General features: G+C 39.9%; 1 protein-coding gene across 1 annotated transcript; it reads left to right on the top strand.

Moving 5' to 3' along the window:
- Positions 1-299: 299 nt before the first annotated feature.
- On the top strand, positions 300-14,614 carry LOC310942656 (monocarboxylate transporter 2-like; the record flags this gene model as incomplete). Its single annotated transcript, XM_083908070.1, has 4 exons — positions 300-519; positions 4,821-4,964; positions 7,828-8,637; positions 14,154-14,614. The coding sequence occupies exons 1-4, from the start codon at positions 303-305 to the stop codon at positions 14,612-14,614; spliced, it is 1,632 nt and encodes a 543-aa protein (XP_083764196.1). The 5' UTR covers positions 300-302.
- Positions 14,615-19,431: the final 4,817 nt, after the last annotated feature.

The following is a 19,431-nucleotide window of genomic DNA, read 5'->3' as shown; positions in this document are numbered from 1 at the left end:
TAGTCTGACTAAAGCTAGCTAGCCTTAGTTGAGCTAACGCACCGTGGATAACGCGATTCATAGTCCGACTTCTCCTGCATGCGTACACTTAGTCGGACTGTTTGTCTGTGACGTCAACAGGAAGTTGATAACGCTAGCCTATAGAGGGATACTAGCACGTATGTAGCACGTATACTCTGACTCGGCAAGTTGTCCGATTGCCTGTCTTAGTCAGACTAAGGCCAATTCGGCGTTAACTTCGGTGTTTTGCATAGGTTGCGTACGTTTTTGCTAATATCTGTACTAACTCTGTGAACAGGAAGATGGCGCCTGCACCGGCAAACACGTTGGGCTACAAACCTCCTGATGGTGGTTGGGGCTGGATGGTGGTGATCGGGGCCCACATCTCCATCGGGTTCGCCTACTCCACGCCAAAAGTCCTGTCCATCTTCTTCAAGGCCATCCAAGAGGACCTGGGCGCCAGCTCCAGTGAAATAGCCTGGATTTCCTCCATCATGCTAGCGGCCATGTATGCAGGCGGTGAGTTTGTTTGTTTACTTTTTTTTTTCTTTTTTTAAATTAAAGGTACAGTGTGTAAAATTTTGCAATATTAATCGGTAACGTTTGCACATGTTGCGACTGAATATCCTTCGTCTTACTCTTCGCCTCAAAGTGTGCTGGGTAACCTACAGTATGTAGCCCTGAGTTTGTCCATTGTGGGCTACTGTACAAACATGGTGACCCAAAATGGCCGCCTCTGTAGCGATCTCGCTGACCTCCATATAAATATAAAAGGCTCAAACAAGATTGTACACTTACTTATGTATATGTATATGTATGTATGTGTATATATATGTATATGTGTATATATATATGTATGTATATATGTATATATGTATGTATATATGTATATGTATACATATATATATATATATATATATATATATATATATGTATATGTACATACATACATAGATGGATAGATAGATATTTCCGTCATATATTTCAGCGTTAGCGAAATAAATACATAAAGTATTTGGTTTATTTTTACTCCTAAATTGACATCATGGCCTTAATTAGACAGAGTAATTTCCCGTTTTGTCTCTAAACAAAGTCTTCAGTTGTTTTTCAGTTAAATGAACTTCACATGACTCTGTGACTGAAACCACTCACACACTCGGCCTCAGGCAACTAAATAAGAGCAGTGACGTTAGCTAGTAACCGCTCTGCTCACCTGACTTTAATCTAACTAAACACACTGACAAAGCTTAGCCTGTTTGGATTAAAGGTAGTTTCATGTTGCAGCTGACGTCAAAAACTCAAAATACATGTTGAGTTTGTCCATTGTGGGCTACTGTAAAAACAAAATGGCTGCCTCTGTAGCGCTACGACTGGACGTCGTATATAAATATAAAAGGCTCATTCTAATGGAAAACAACTGTTCCTAAAATGAGTTCATATTTAACATATGAAGTGTAATTTTCTTTATTTTCAATTACTGCCAAATGAGAACAATTACTACATTTATAATAATAATAATAATAATAATAATATACATACATTTGCATTACCGTAATTACGCAACGGTTTGTGCTGTTGGAAAATGTCCAACTGTTTTCCGAAAGCTGAGAAGTTGCACGTCAAAGCTAACGTTTTATTACGCTAATTTCTCCGTAAAAGCCTGCGTATTAGCGTCTTTGTCACCAGAGAGGAGAGAGTTGGAACACTATAGGTTTCCGTAGTTTTTTTTTTCACCCTGTTTTTGGACATTGAGACAAAAAAAAAAAAGCTAGCAAAAAAAAATTTGGTGTCTCAAAAAATTCAGTTGCAAAAAATTCTCTGTCTCAAAAAATTCAGTTGCAAAAAATTCGATGTCTCAAAAAATTCAATTGCAAAAAATTCGATGTCTCAAAAAATTCAGACAGGGATCGATTGCTTCTCTCTGGTGACCCGGAAATTAACTGATGTTTTTGCAAGTGAATTTTTTGCGACAGATTTTTTTGCAAGTGAATTTTTTGCGACTGATTTTTTTGCAAGTGAATTTTTTGAGACTGAATTTTTTGAGACATCGAATTTTTTGAGACATCAAATTTTTTGAGACATCAAATTTTTTGAGACATAGAATTTTTTGAGACATAGAATTTTTTTACACTGAATTTATTTCAACGTTGAAAAAAAAATTAATGGCAAAAAAAAACAGTGCTTGAAATTTGATGGTTTTTAAAATTCAAAGTCTAATTTCGAAGCAAAAAAATTCAGTGTTAGAAATTCGAATTCAAACTCAGATGGCACAGATTTACTTCCATACACGATTCACTCTTTGTCTCCGTGTTAGCTGAAATCCGGATGTGCGTCTGCTAAAACGGTCCGTGCGGAACATTGATCCCTGTGCTGAACAGGCCTCACGAGATAGGAATTAAACGAATACTCGAGTAATCGCTGCAGCCCCATACTCATTAGATAGCACAGAAACCTGCCAAAATAAGAGTCTAATGTCGGCCTCAACATGAATACATCACTAGCTTCTTTCAAGGTCACAGAGCGAGGCGGCGGCTGCTGTTGGACTCACCTGCGTTTGGTTCCGACCGCTGAAATATTCTCCCACCTCCACTGTGGCTCAGGCACGGGGCTTTATCATAACGTCCTTGGGAAAGGCTTCGGCAATGTCGCCCAGCGGAGTAGAAAGACAGCGGGTATACATCAGAGGAAGGTTCAGCACGCTCGGGCTGTGACGCCTGCGTCCCGGTGGGAGAGGCACCGCGGCCTTTTTTTTTCCAGACAAACCTCTGACTCAAGGAGTCCAAATGATGAAGCTCTAATGGAGGTGGAAACGGCGAGGAGTGCGGGAGATACGCCCTACCGCGACATCGTCCACGCTCGCACAGATGATGCATCTTTGACCCCCGCGGGTGTCTGGTTGTAACAGCAGCGTGGATATTTTTGTTTTATGTGCGTGCGGTAGTTACAGTCGCTCGCTGAGAGTTTGACGTGATTTTTAAACCTCGTTTCTTACGTTAACGCATGACGCGTTTCCATGACGACTGACCGAAAGAAAACGCGCGTGAAGGCCATGTTTACGTGACTCCCGATTGTTAAAATGAGTCTCTCAAGTAAACGCTAAACTTTACAAACAGAGGCACACATACGCAGTACACAGGTACGCTGGTTATTTGTAGCGCTGCTCTTTTCGATTAATAAACGGACCGCTCCAGTGCCACTGTAGGCGGCGCTAACGGCGCTAAAGGAGCAAACACAGCTAACGGAGCTAACTGTCAAACGGTGCCTGGACTCCGGTGCTGCGGCACGTAAACATGGCGGCGTTCAGTCGTCATGGAAACGCGTTGTGCGTCAATGTTGACGCTGTTAACCGCCGCTAACGCGCCCAGCACTAGAATTAGGCAAAATACACGATTTAATCATGCAATTTTTTTTATTTATTTTCTTGCGTTTTTGAGCTCCACACTTGTTCTTTGCGCCTTCCCAATTCTGAGTGTGGGCGGGGCTTAAGAAGCTGCCTGCTGATTGGCTACTGAGTTTTGGCGCGACAGCTCAATGGACCCGGAAGTAGCCACTTGTCCGTCTGGAACTCGTTCCCCGCCGACATCCGTCAACGTAACTTTAAAAAATAGTTTTTCGCTACAATAATTTATCGAGTTTCAAAATAAAAGCAGCAGCACGAAGTCTTCAATCATCAACGGCAGCGTTTGTATTAGTTTGATTGAACCTTTACCCAGTTTTCCACATTTGACTTTTAAATTATTATATATATATATATATGTTTTCAAATGATTGATTTTCATAAGAAGGAGAAAAATGACTTTTCATTAAAGCCAGTGCCGGAGTTTCCTCTCTTTCAGGCAAGGTTACGAGTGAAGTGACGGAATATAAAAGACTGTTTAATTGCTGATTGATCACAGAGTGCAGTATTTTATATTATTATTATTAGGTGAGCGTGTAATGAATGAGTCACAGACTGTGGAGGCCAGTCTGTCACAGACGTCGTAACGTCCCTTTGTCCTCGCTTTAAACCGTCAACGGTGGACGGAGAAGTTGAAAACACAAACGTGAGAAGGTGAATTTGTGGCTAAAACTTTATCGGTAGAACCCGAAATGTGTCCCGTGTCTTTTCGTCCTAACCCTACCTGAACCAGAGTCCAACACAGTTAGAGTAAAGGCCCATTTGTACCCAAAAAGACGGAGATGGATGGAGCATTTATTTCCGTATTTTGCGTTCATTTCGTAAAAATGGAGCAATACCACCGGAAGTCATGGGGGGGGCAGTGTCGAGCCAATAGTCCAATGAGTCAGGAAAATGACAAAGAGCGTGCTGGTTTATCTCTGCAGCCAGAAAACAGAGAGTGACTGCCAGACGACAGACTCTCTGACAGAACCAGACTCAAAGATGTGCGGCAATGTGCCAAGACAGGTTGGGGTGAAAGGGAAAAATGGTGGAGGAAGACCAGGAGCAGATATACAACAAATTCAAGAGGTTTCCCGGCGAAGCAAGTTGTCAAAAGTCGTGGTGGACATAGGGGAAATATTTTTAAAAATAGCACACGGTTAATTTGACGCAAAATCGACTTGTGTTTCAGTTTATATCAAATGAAGCACGATAAAATAACCTCTTTAATGTTGTTGATATCTGCGACATGGTACTCAGCACTGCCCTCTAGAGGTAAGTATTGTGTAAACTTGAGCATTTTCGACTTCCTTTAAGCTTGTGATGCATATTTGAGACCAAAACAATGCTGCTCTGAAGTGCTACGGTCACATCAGGTCATGTGATGCGACCGAACCCAATCCAAGCCTGACGACCCATGTTCCCGTCTCTCTCCCTGCAGGACCTGTGAGCAGTGTGCTGGTCAATCGCTTCGGGAGTCGGCCCATAGTGATGCTGGGTGGACTGATGTGCGGCGTCTCCATGGTCATCGCCTCCTTCGGGACCTCCATCGTTTACCTCTACTTCTTCATCGGCGTCATCGGAGGTACAGTTTTTCAGACATCAGTTTTTAAAATGACTCGTATTATATCCTGTTTCTCCAAGTGAACCTAGTTAACCCTGGTGTCCTAATGAACATGTCTGTGACATGCTTTGGTCAAAATACCGTAAGGATGAAGAACCACAGCAGTTCAATCACCCTTCAGAAAGAACGCTCGCTTTTGAGCGCCTGTCTCTTTAAATATGCAAATGAGACACAGGAAACTACATCGGCGTAGTTACTGAGGCTCCGGCAGCTAACAGCAGTTAGCGTTTGCAAAAGCCAGCATTTGCAGACTCTAGCCGGCACATTGCCGTCATTTATAAAGGCTGGAAGTTTGTGTAGAACTCTGTGCTGCAGACAAGAATAGAACACTTGCGGACTTCTACTACTATTGCCTTCGCCTGCCTACTCACAGAGCCTCTAGAGTCCCAAATATAAGTATTAAAATTATTAAAAAGTTGGTTTTACATATGTCCCCTTTAAATCTTGAATGTTAAAAAAAAAAATTAAAAAAAGAAATGTTTATGAATGAAATCTTAAAAAAATATGCAAATGAGACACAGGAAACTACATCAGCGTAGTTACCTAGGCTCCGGCAGCTAACAGCAGTTAGCATTAGGAAATGCCAGCATTTGCAGACTCTAGCCGGCACATTGCCGTCATATATAAAAATGTAAATCCTCTAATGCTGGAAGTTTGTGTAGAACTCTGTGCTGCACTGTGCAGCCAAGAATAAAACACTTTCCCTACTCGTAGGGCCTCCAGAGTCCCAAATATAAGTATTAAAATGATTAAAAAGTTGGTTTTGCATATACGTCCCCTTTAAATCAGAGTTTTTGTCGTTATAAATTCGTTCAAACTAGGTTTTTTTGGAAAAAGTGACATCACTGAACTCAGAAGTGAGATACACTAGTGAGGTTCTGTCCTGATACGGATCACAGGCCGGCCTTCTATTAGACCCACATGGCTGTTGGGAGTTTGCCTCTTCTTGTCGGACTCTATCAGAACCTCCAGGTCACCGGGGCACCTTCTCCTCGTCGTCCACCCCCCCGTCGGGGCGTCTGCTCCAGGCTCCCGCGGCGCAGTTTGAGCGCCGAGGTGAACCAGAAGCAGGACGGTAATTAAGACGGAACCCGGCGTCCCCGTCCCCTTATCCCAGAGAGCGCGGGGTCCTGCGTGGCCCCTCTCGCTACTCTCCCATAGGCGGCCATTACGGTCGTCGCATGGGGCCTGGGCTTGTCACCCTGCGAGGCTCATTACCCTGCCAAGGACTGCTGCGGAGGATTAATCGGCTCAGCGAGTGACTCGGCCATATGTGTGTGTTGTTGCCTGGGAGCGAGTGTGAGGCCTGCTGTGCTCCGGTGTGACCCAAAGTCATCAAGTTTTTTTTAACACACATTCATTCAAAGAGAAAGAATTCCAGAATCACAGTAAGCAGCAGTTATCCTCGCGTCCTTTTCGAAGCTGGTTGCGCGATCAGTCCAAGGTCAGGATGTAAGGTTACAGGGAGAAGCATTAGTGGAGGAGGTGTGGAGGTCAGAGTGTGGACGTTCAATCTCTTGAAAGGTTTGCAGGTTTTTTTTTGAGTGTGTGTAGAAGCAGCAAAGGATGTTCAAGTGATGAATCGCTCGAAAAATGTGTTTTTGTGGAGCGAAAGTGCAGCTTATTAAACTGTGAGAGTGTGTGCAGGGACAGTTGACCAATTCTGACGTCTCCACCTGAACTCGTGAGCTCTGAAACAAACGGGAGTCGGTATCGGTCAGTATCGTCATCGGCCCGATACTGGTCAAAAACACTGGATCCGTTTTAGCTGAGTCATGTTTGGGCCAGTGCTGGGCGCGATAACGCGATAACGGCGGTCAACGTTAACGCACAATAACGCATTATGATTCGTTTCCATGACGACAGACCGGGATAAAGACGCGTGTGACGTCATGTTTCCGATTGGTAAAATGAGTCTCGCTAAACTTTAAAAACACACGCAGTACACGGGTACGCTGCAGTTCTACTGTAGGCACGCTAACGGCGCTAAAGGTGCTAACGGAGCTAACTGGTAAACGGTGCTTGGACTCCGTTGCCGCGGCACGTAAACATCACGCACGTCTTTTTCCGGTCAGTCGTCATGGGAACGCGTCATGCGTTAGTGTGCGTTAACGTTGACGCCTTTAACCGCCGTGCCCAGCGCTAGTTTGGGACTGTTTATTACGACAATATTTGTCACCCAGTTGGAGAATTATGTCTTTGAAATGACTAAATGTGTTCTTGACTGCTTCACGCTTGATATCTGTATCAGTAGAGACTCGAGTTTGTGATATCGTTATCGGACACAAATAAGTGGTATCGTCCCATCACTAAAAATCACTTGTTTGGATAAAACGGCATGAATTCTGAGGGAAAAAAAGTCAGAATTCATGCCGTTTTATTCATTTTACTTTTTACATGTGGCCCTAATACTCATCATAGATGTGAAATCCACCAGTTTGGATACAATTTGAAGAGAAAAATCCACTTAAAAACATGATTTCTCTACTAAAAACACGTGTGTCTGAAGCTACTTCAACAACTACCTGCTAAAGGCTCTCCATTTAAAATGGGTTTATTTGTAAAAATGCAAGAGAGTAAACGTGTTGTCTGATTTCTACTCAAATTGAAAGATTATTTCTGGTAAAATCAGCCTTAATCTGATCAGTTAAAGTCACTTGTAATAAAAAGCTTTTCTTGAAGATGTTTGACCTTTTGATCCAAGAGGCTCCTTCAGTTCTTCTGCTGCAATTCGGGTGAAAGATCTTCAAGAAAAAGTCCAGTTTCTTCCGTCATTTGTCTAACATTTACCTGGATGAATGATAATCCACCTTTCCACACACAGGTAGTGGACTCTGCTTGAACCTGAACGCGTCGCTCACCATCATCAGCAAGTATTTCCTGGCCCGCCGCCCTCTCGCCAACGGCCTGGCGATGGCGGGCAGTCCCGTCTTCCTGTGCGTCGTCGCTCCCCTCAACCAGTATTTGCTGGACCGGTTCGGCTGGAGAGGGAGTCTCTTCATCCTCGGGGCGCTGATGCTCAACTGCTGTGTCGCCGGCGCCCTCATGAGGCCGGTCGCTCTGCCGCGAAACTCTTGCTCGTCGCTGAAGGCGGCGGAAGAACAACAGCGTACGAGTACAAGCAAAACAGGAAGAAGCTGCGCGAGGAAGGCAAAGACGTTCATCAACTTGTCCCTGTTCAAAAACCGAGGCTTCGTCTTCTACCTCGTCGGAAACATGCTGTACATTTTCGGCGCCTACGCGCCCATCGTGTTCCTGCCGGCCTACGCCACCAGCCGCGGCGTGGACAGCTACTCCGCCGCTTACCTGCTCTCCATCATGGGCTTCGTGGACATGTTCGTCCGCCCCGGCACCGGACTCCTGGCCAACAGCAAGTGGATCCGACCCAGGATCCAGTACCTCTTCAGCTTCGCGATGGTGTTCAACGGCGTTTGCCACCTGCTGTGTCCGCTGCTCGACACCCACGCCTTCCTGGTGGGCTACGCCGTGTTCTTCGGCGTCGGCTTCGGGATGGTCTTCGCCCTCATCTTCGAGTGCCTCATGGACTTGATGGGGAGCCGGTGTTTCCCCAGCGCCGTCGGACTGGTCACCATCATCGAGTGCTTCCCCATGCTGCTGGGACCGCCCACCGCAGGTAAATGAACACACTGAACAACACACTTTGGATTGGTTTTTTGGATTTCGTCAAAATCAGACCTGGTAAATCACACTGGGACGGGGTTCCCAGGGGTCCTTGAAATCCTTGAAAGTTTGTGAATCAGGTACAGTAAGTCGATATTTAGGGTGAATTCCAATTCCTTGCTTAACCCTCAATCTCAAAAATGCTCGCTCCCGCTAGTGCAAGTGCTGTCCCGATTCTCAGAAAAATTAAGTTGAGGGCCAAGTTTAAGGGCTGTATCGCCCTCAATATTGAGATTTTCCGAAGACCACCCTTGGGAGTGAGGGCTACCCAGAATGCATTGCGTGTTTTGACATAACAAAGATGGCGCCGAAAGCAGCGAAACGAGTACGCTACAAATTAAGTATTTTCTTTGTTAATAGAGATACAAAAATTATGAAAACCATTGTATTATCTTAGTTTAGGCCCATATTAAAATAAAAATAAATGTTACGCAACAATGACGTCAGTAATCCTACTGACGTCATTGTTGCGTAACATTTATTTTTATTTTACGATCTTTTGTCAATAGTCGGCCGGTGCGGACAAGCGATGGTTTGCTATGGTTTACTTTTCAATAAGTCGTGGTGTGTGGTACCTGTCAGCTGAATATGTCCGTGGTTGTGGTATTTGTATGAGTATCATCTTATAACTAACTGACAACCTAATAACTTGACTGACAAACGGATCGTAATGAATAATCCTGACGTAAATGCGTTATACTACTTTTTTGGAGTTGACAGACTGGACGCAGCTTTCGCGTTATTCTGCCCCCTACAGTCTGAAGACGTATCTGCATTTAAGGGGTGTCTCATTTCTAAGTGACAAAATAACCCTCAACACTTGGTTTTGAGGACCAGTTAAGAAGTTGTACATTTCACATTATTAATTTACACAGTTTGCATTAATGCCCATTTTGGAGAAACAAGAATCAAAAAAAAGTCCTAAATATATATAATTTTTACTTATTTAATATTAACTGCACCACACAAAGCTTTTCATGTGATGACTGAACAACAGCAGCACCTCAGAGCTTTAGAGTGAAGCTGTGGACTTAACTCTTCACGGTCTAAACGACTGTGTAATCACGAGGATATTGTTGTTTACTCTCTCTGCTTCTGTGACGTTTGGGGGAAAAAAAGCTCACTATAAAACCTTCTTAGTGTGAGGAGAAGCACTGTGTGTGTCACAGAGTAACATGCACCATTATTTTGGTCGATTTATTGCAATAATGTAGTTCAAAAAATGTCGGAAAAGGTTGACAAATACGAGTTGTAAATGTCTTGTTTTGTCCACAAACCAAAATGATTCAGTTTTAATGATTTGTTTCTTATGTTGTATGAAGAAACGAATACAAAATATTCAAATTTAAGAAGATGACATAAATTCAGAGCTCGTCTTAATTCAAATAAAGAACATTAGGAGTGGACCAGTTATCAACCTGACCGATTATTGGAGTCTTATATTTGGTATTTTGCAGATTATTGGTATCTGCATTTTATTTTAATGATCATGACATAATTAAGTATTTAAGACAAGTAATTTCTCTGTTAGTATTTGTACATATTATTCACATGAAGCCACTTATATTGTATGTATAAAAGCGACATTTTTAATATTTTCTTTTTAATTTAAAAGCAGTTTGCGAATTTACCAGCTTTGAAATTGTAAAAATGCTTTAAAGCTAGAAGAAAATAGCCAAACTTTAAGAAAGACTTGTTTATCATCAGCAAAGAAATTCTGTCCTGATATTATCTTCTTAAAATTAGATGAAAAACTTGCTTGCGGAGATGATTTTTCTTTTCAGAAAAAAGATGTATATATACATACATATATATATATGTGTATATATGTATATGTATATGTATACGTACATACATACATACATACACGCATACACACACATATATACACACACATACATACACATATATATATACACACACACATATATACATAAATACATACACATATATATATATATACGTACGTACATACATACATACACACATATATATATATACACACATACACATATATATATATATATACACACACATACGTGTATATATACACACACGCATATATACATAAATATATACATATACGTACATACATGCATTCATACACATATATGCATACATACATATATATATATATACGTACGTACATACATACATACACACACATATACATACATACACATATATATGCATACATATATATATATATATATATATAAACACACACATATATATATATATATATATATATATATATATATATATATAAACACACACATATATATATATATATATTAACATACATAACACACAAAGAGGAGAATCTCTGCCTTTTGTTTTCCACGCTCTTTAAATCTTGCTGAACAGAGGAGCTTGCTCAGCGGTCATTGATGTGGCCGTCGGCGCAACAACAATCAAAGTGTCAACTTTAAAGTTCACTCCGAGAGATTTGTTTACCGTCCAGGACAAACACACACACACACACACACACACACACAGCTTCACGTGACTTAATCATCTTAACACACCTTCGTCTTCGTCTTCGTCCCCGTGACAAACTTCCTCTTGGCTCCGGCCTGAGTTTTTTAATGAGGTGAGAATTTATCGGCCTCCTCTTTGTATTGCTGCGTCTCTGCATGTAAGAGCATAAATAAAGTGCCTCGCTCTCTCGCTCTCGCTGCACGTCTAACGCTCTCCTGCAGAGGGCACAGTCGTTACGTCCTCCCTCTAACTAGGCGGCTCGTTACGGCCGCCTGTTCGAACCCGCGGGTCAATGCAATTAGCAGAAAGTGAGTTAAGTGGGTGTAATTAGCCCCCTTTTTTTTGCTTTGGGTGTTTAATGACGTTGGGTTCAAACTGCCGTCATCAAAGTCCTGTACCTGGGCCATAATTAGCCTGTGAATACATTAAAAAAACAAGAAGATGCCAAATGACCATTCGGTCCAATCGAGGGCCGCTTTAATGAGGGTGATGTCACCGGTGCACATGCAGCAGACGAGCGCTATCAATCACATGACGCGGCTTGATCCAAATTTAGCCGCGTCGCACTGTAAGTGTGTATAAAGTATAGTGTAAAGATGATCATTTGTGTACTTAAAGTCCCCGTAAAGCTGTTAAAATGCTCAGTTTATGACTCCATAAACATTTTTATTAAGCATTCTGCCAAACAACAGCGCACAAAGTGAGATAAGACATAATAATATATCAAATGTGTATTTGCTCTACAATGTAGTGTTTAAACAATTCATCGATTACTTAATTAATCGTCAACTATTTTGATCATCGATTCATTGGTTTGAAGCTTTCGTTTCGTGATTAAAACAAGATTTCTGATTGTTTTAGCTTCTTAAATGGGAATATTTTCTGGTTTCTGTGCTCCATAAAACAAAGAAATCATTAAAACTGACAGATTCATCAAATATGCAAATCCTTAGTTGTCGCTACAATGTTGGGGCGGGTGTCACAAGTAACACTCGGTACCTTTACATGCAGAGTTTAATCAAGCTAAGGTCATAGTCCGACTAAGACAGGCAGTCGGACAACTTGCAGTCTGACGCAGCCTCCATAGGTGGCGCTGTGTCTCTCTATAGGCTTGTGCGTATGCAATCAGTTTCCTGTTGACATTTATATCGCAGAAAAACAAACGGTGAAATTAATCGTGTTTGTTGTTTTCCGACTCCTTCTACTTCCGGGTCAAATACCGGGGATTGAAGTTTTGTTGTCCAACTCCAGTCTGACTAAGTATATACGTAGATGCAAGAGTAAGCGGACTATGAATCGCGTTATCCAGGTACGTTAGTCCGACTAAGACTAGCTTGATTTTAGTCGAACTAACTTCTTTACGTGACAATAAGAGAAATGAATTATTCTCTTAGTCTAACTAAGACTAGCTTGATTGTAGTCGAACTAACTTCTTTACGTGACATTAAGAGAAATTAATTATTCTCTTAGTCTGACTAAGACTAGCTTGATTTTAGTCAGACTAACTTCTTTACGTGACATTAAGAGAAATTAATCATTCTCTTAGTCTGACTAAGACTAGCTTGATTTTAGTCGGACTAACTTCTTTACGTGACATTAAGAGAAATTAATTATTCTCTTAGTCCGACTAAGACTAGCTTGATTTTAGTCGGACTAACTTCTTTACGTGACATTAAGAGAAATTAATTATTCTCTTAGTCTGACTAAGACTATCTTGATTTTAGTCGAACTAACTTCTTTACGTGACATTAAGAGAAATTAATTATTCTCTTAGTCTGACTAAGACTAGCTTGATTTTAGTCAGACTAACTTCTTTACGTGACATTAAGAGAAATTAATCATTCTCTTAGTCTGACTAAGACTAGCTTGATTTTAGTCGGACTAACTTCTTTACGTGACATTAAGAGAAATTAATTATTCTCTTAGTCTGACTAAGACTCGCTTGATTTTAGTCGGACTAACTTCTTTACGTGACGTTAAGAGAAATTAATTGTTCTCTTAGTCTGACTAAGACTAGCTTGATTTTAGTCGGACTAACTTCTTTACGTGACAATAAGAGAAATTAATTATTCTCTTAGTCTGACTAACATCGGACTTTTAAGCGTTCTACGTTCTACTACATCTTTACTTTGCCATTCGACCATTAGTTCTCCCTTATTAACAGTTAACTTAACAGTTTACTTAATCGTAAATGGTAATTTTTTTTACTGTTTTACCAAAGAAAAAAATTTGATATTACCACGACAACTGAAACCCGACCCGAGCCCAACGCTCATCTGGATTTTTGTGCGATCTTGACTCCACTCGCTAACTAAGCTAAATAGCTAACTAATCCTTCGGCTGAGTTGACAACAATGATTGACGGGGCAAATAAAAGCAAAGGATTATAATCTACAATCCGGTGAACGTAAACGAGGTGGCGTAACCGCGGTCACAGCAGCCTTCTAAGTGTGCAACCTCTCAAGATGGGATTTTTTTCTGTATGCTGTAGCATTCTCTACGTGGACACTTCATATTAGCACAGAAATCAGCCTATTTTTTTTCTATATATAGAAAGACCTGGTCGTCTCCCGACAGAGGCTTGAAAGCGTTAATCTGATCTAAACCGGCGTTTATGGCGTTGAAGATGGACCTCTCTGCCGATTCGTCTCGCTAGCTTTGGTCCAAATTGCCTTCGTGGGTGTGATGACCTCCGACTCTCCTCCGTCTGAACCTGAATCCTCTCGCTGTTACACTTTCATAAACGGCACAGCAACATTTCTACTGAATTATATCAACTATTTATGCTCCTGGAATCCTGAACGCGGGGTCGCTCAGGTTCTCAGTTCAACATCCAAGGTCACGGGGGGGCCTCCGACTTTCCGAGTTCTAACTAGAAATAGAACGTAGCATATTGTCTTGTTGTGTTAACTTTCACTGCCATGATGTTGTGTATTTTGCACGTCATACGATGACGTCTCTGTTTGCGCTCTGTCCGTCTTCTCGCAGGCTTCCTGGTCGACCTCTCCGGCGGCGAGGACTACAAATACCTCTTCTTCATGTGCGGCTCGGTGATCGTGGCCGGCGGACTCTTCCTCTTCGCGGCGAACGTCTACAACTACCACATGCTGGACAAGGAGAAGGCGCAGAAGGACCGAGAGCAGAAGAACATTGGACGGAGAACGTTGGAGAACCAGGAGCTGGAGAACCTGAGAACTTCGGAGAGTCGGGAGCGGCAGAATCTGAACACTTCAGAGGACCAGGAGGAGCAGAAACTGAGAACTTCAGAGAACCAGGAGCAGCAGAACCTGAGAACTTCAGAGGACCAGGAGCTGGAGAACCTGAGAACTTCAGAGAACCAGGAGGAGAAGAACCTGAGAACCTCAGAGAACCATGAGGAGCAGGTGAGCACTGCAGACGGAGCCGAGTCGATGCCTGAGGCTAAAGACAACAACGAGGTTCAAGTATAGAAACGCACAAAAACGACCGGATTTAGCGGATCATTCGGGACGCACGTGAAGAACCTTCAAAGAACCTTCCTTCTTTGGTTCCTCAAGATGAAAACGGAACAAACGCTGCTCTGATGGTTCTGTTTTTCAAAGTCCAGCCTCTCTGGTCAGAGTTCTACCTCTTAACACTTTTATTTTTTTATGGACTCACATTTTTATCCGCCCGCCTAAAGCCAACCACGACTGTTTATGTAGCCTATTGTTGTTTACTAGCTGCAAATCTCCACCTGCTGGTGAAAGATGGGATTTACTTTCTCCTCATAATTTGGCTTTTTCACATTTCTCTGTTCCTTGAATCCAAATAATCAGGTTGAACGTTAGCTGTTAGCCGCTCACTTAATCGTCCGTCTACTGTATCGGATTGTACATTTGCACCCTAGTGGTCATTAGAAGGAATGGCGGTTACGGCCACTTCTGTCACACTGCTGGAATTATGTTTGTGTTTTTATAGATTTTCACGTGAACGTGTGGCCTCACGTTTACAGCATGAAAGAGAATCTTTGTGTCACATGACACACGCTCACGTTTACTTACTCTGTTATTTCCTGTTTGATGAAAATAGTCCGCCTCGATGTTTTGCAACTGTTTTTTGTTTTTTTTAAATTAAATAATTCATTCTTTCTTTTTTTTTAGAAACCATTTTCCTGTTTGCTAAAAGTGAGTCACAAAATACGGTTGAATGTGTCGGCAGCTTCTTAAAAACTTGTGTTTCAGGTTGTTAGTTTATTTATTTTCTTAGAATAATAATCCTGATGATGATGGTCCTGAAATAACTCACTAATTTATCTCATTATCATGAGAAAATGTGCCTTGTAATTCCAGGATAATGTACGAGTGTATCTAAGAATTTTCTGTGTCTCATTATCAAGAGAAAACAAATCTAGGTAACTTATGATATTGCAAAAAAAAAATTGGACGACACAAAGTTATCACACAAAGTTAAAACATTTTTGGTTCAAAATTTGACAATTTTTTTGAAAAAAAAACTTTTGGGCCAAAATTTGACAAAAACGTCATACTACACTGTGTCGTCCAAAATGTGAAAAACATTTTGAATACAATTTTTTGGTCCAAAAGTTGACAAAAACGTCATACTATACTTTGTCGTCCAAAATTTGACACTTTTTTTGAATACATCTTTTTGGTCCAAAATTTGACAAAAATGTCATACTATACTATGTCGTGCAAAATGTAAAAACAATTTTGGAAAAAAAAATTTTGGTCCAACATTTGACAAAAAAAACGTCATACTATACTATGTCGTCCGAAATTTGACAATTTTTTAGAAAAAAAAATGTTGGTCCAAAATTTGTCAAAAACGTCATACTATACTATGTCGTCCAAAATTTGACAATTTTTTTGAATACTTTTTTTTTGGTCCAAAATTTGACAAAAATGTCATACTATACTATGTCGTCCTAAATTTGACAGTTTTTTTGAAAAAACATTTTTTGGTCCAAAATTTGACAAAAAGTCATACTATACTATGTCGTCCAAAATGTGAAAATCTAATTATTGCAAGAGAACAAGCGTTATTATGCAGATTATTATTCTTTGATCATGACAACTCTGGGATTCTGTAGTAATTGAACATTTTAGATTACTAACTTGATATTTGGTGTAAATGTTGACGTCTTTCATACACTTGGTGTATAAGACGTACCAATGACAGTAAACTGTAACCTGAATAAAAGTCACTGTCTTTCATATTTATATTGTGTATTTTCGGTCATGTTTGTCCTGCGCGCACTCACAACTATTTTTGTCGTTTCCACAAATAGAGATTCCTTCAAATCAAAGAAACTCTGCCCTGCGACTGCTCGACATCCCCCAATTTTTCACGACAATTAGAACGAGCGGTGGAAACAAGTTTGGAAAATGTCAGCGGTGTCGCGGCTTGAGCAGCTAATGAAGCTCAGCCCTGAACGTTCCGCGCAGGTGCTGCTGCTCCGACACACATCAGCAAATCTGAGGGCCAATAAATTAGAAATGTATTTTGTAACCACATTTTGTCCCCTTTTACTGAGTTTTACACAAGGTCTTTGGACGCGATCAAGGTGGAAAGTTCCCCAGAGACGAGGCCACAGGAAATCTGTTTATCATTATTATATTTTCTGCACCCTCTGATCTTCTGACCCTCCTCTGTGGACCACACCCTCCCCCACCATGTTTGTTCCTGCAGACCCTCATGACTCTCGTCCTCCACGGTGAGTGGTTTTAAGAGGAATATTCAGTGTCTCCAGAGGTCGTTGGAGGTGATCTGGTGGAACAAGTGAGGCCATTTTTCAAACGGCACTGCAGAAAATAAATTACAATTATAGATAGCATGCCTTTAGGTGCTTTCATATCTTTGCTACTGTAAGGTTATTACACGTCTCTTCAACTGTCTATTATAGTACTGTGTAAAAAGTCATACTATATATGTAGTCCAAAATTGGACAAAAACGACATACTATACTATGTCGTTTTTGATTCTGACAATTTTAAAAAAAAAACGTTTTTTTGGTCCAAAACTTGACAAAAACGTCACACTATACTATGTAGTACGTCATACTATACTATATCTCCAAAATGTGACCATTTTTGGAGAAAAATTTTTTTGTCCAAAATTGGACAAAAACGACATACTATACTATGTCGTTTTTGATTCTGACAATTTTAAAAAAAAAACGTTTTTTTGGTCCAAAACTTGACAAAAACGTCACACTATACTATGTAGTACGTCATACTATACTATATCTCCAAAATGTGACCATTTTTGGAGAAAAAAATTTTGGTCCAAAATTGGACAAAAACGACATACTATACTATGTCGTTTTTGATTCTGACAATTTTTTTGAAAAACGTTTTTTTGGTCCAAAACTTGACAAAAACGTCACACTATACTATGTAGTACGTCATACTATACTATATCTCCAAAATGTGACCATTTTTGGAGAAAAAAAATTTGGTCCAAAATTGGACAAAAACGACATACTATACTATGTCGTTTTTGATTCTGACAATTTTTTTGAAAAACGTTTTTTTGGTCCAAAACTTGACAAAAACGTCACACTATACTATGTAGTACGTCATACTATACTATATCTCCAAAATGTGACCATTTTTGGAGAAAAAAAATTTGGTCCAAAATTGGACAAAAACGACATACTATACTATGTCGTTTTTGATTCTGACAATTTTTTTGAAAAACGTTTTTTTGGTCCAAAACTTGACAAAAACGTCACACTATACTATGTAGTACGTCATACTATACTATATCTCCAAAATGTGACCATTTTTGGAGAAAAAAAATTTGGTCCAAAATTGGACAAAAACGACATACTATATACTATGTCGTTTTTGATTCTGACAATTTTTTTGAAAAACGTTTTTTTGGTCCAAAACTTGACAAAAACGTCACACTATACTATGTAGTACGTCATACTATACTATATCTCCAAAATGTGACCATTTTTGGAGAAAAAAAATTTGGTCCAAAATTGGACAAAAACCACATACTATACTATGTCGTTTTTGATTCTGACAATTTTTTTGAAAAACGTTTTTTTGGTCCAAAACTTGACAAAAACGTCACACTATACTATGTAGTACGTCATACTATACTATATCTCCAAAATGTGACCATTTTTGGAGAAAAAAAATTTGGTCCAAAATTGGACAAAAACCACATACTATACTATGTCGTTTTTGATTCTGACAATTTTTTTGAAAAACGTTTTTTTGGTCCAAAACTTGACAAAAACGTCACACTATACTATGTAGTACGTCATACTATACTATATCTCCAAAATGTGACCATTTTTGGAGAAAAAAAATTTGGTCCAAAATTGGACAAAAACGACATACTATACTATGTCGTTTTTGATTCTGACAATTTTTTTGAAAAACGTTTTTTTTGGTCCAAAACTTGACAAAAACGTCACACTATTCTATGTAGTACGTCATACTATACTATATCTCCAAAATGTGACCATTTTTGGAGGAAAAAAAATTTGGTCCAAAATTGGACAAAAACGACATACTATACTATGTCGTTTTTGATTCTGACAAATTTTTTTGAAAAACGTTTTTTTGGTCCAAAACTTGACAAAAACGTCACACTATACTATGTAGTACGTCATACTATACTATATCTCCAAAATGTGACCATTTTTGGAGAAAAAAAATTTGGTCCAAAATTGGACAAAAACGACATACTATACTATGTCGTTTTTGATTCTGACAATTTTTTTGAAAAACGTTTTTTTGGTCCAAAACTTGACAAAAACGTCACACTATACTATGTAGTACGTCATACTATACTATATCTCCAAAATGTGACCATTTTTGGAGAAAAAAAATTTGGTCCAAAATTGGACAAAAACGACATACTATACTATGTCGTTTTGATTCTGACAATTTTTTTGAAAAACGTTTTTTTGGTCCAAAACTTGACAAAAACGTCACACTATACTATGTAGTACGTCATACTATACTATATCTCCAAAATGTGACCATTTTTGGAGAAAAAAAATTTGGTCCAAAATTGGACAAAAACGACATACTATACTATGTCGTTTTTGATTCTGACAATTTTTTTGAAAAACGTTTTTTTGGTCCAAAACTTGACAAAAACGTCACACTATACTATGTAGTACGTCATACTATACTATATCTCCAAAATGTGACCATTTTTGGAGAAAAAAAATTTGGTCCAAAATTGGACAAAAACGACATACTATACTATGTCGTTTTTGATTCTGACAATTTTTTTGAAAAACGTTTTTTTGGTCCAA

This window comes from Microchirus variegatus, assembly GCF_963457635.1.
Source record: "Microchirus variegatus genome assembly, chromosome: 21".
Lineage (NCBI taxonomy): Eukaryota > Metazoa > Chordata > Actinopteri > Pleuronectiformes > Soleidae > Microchirus > Microchirus variegatus.
This window is presented reverse-complemented; position numbering and strand designations above follow the sequence as displayed.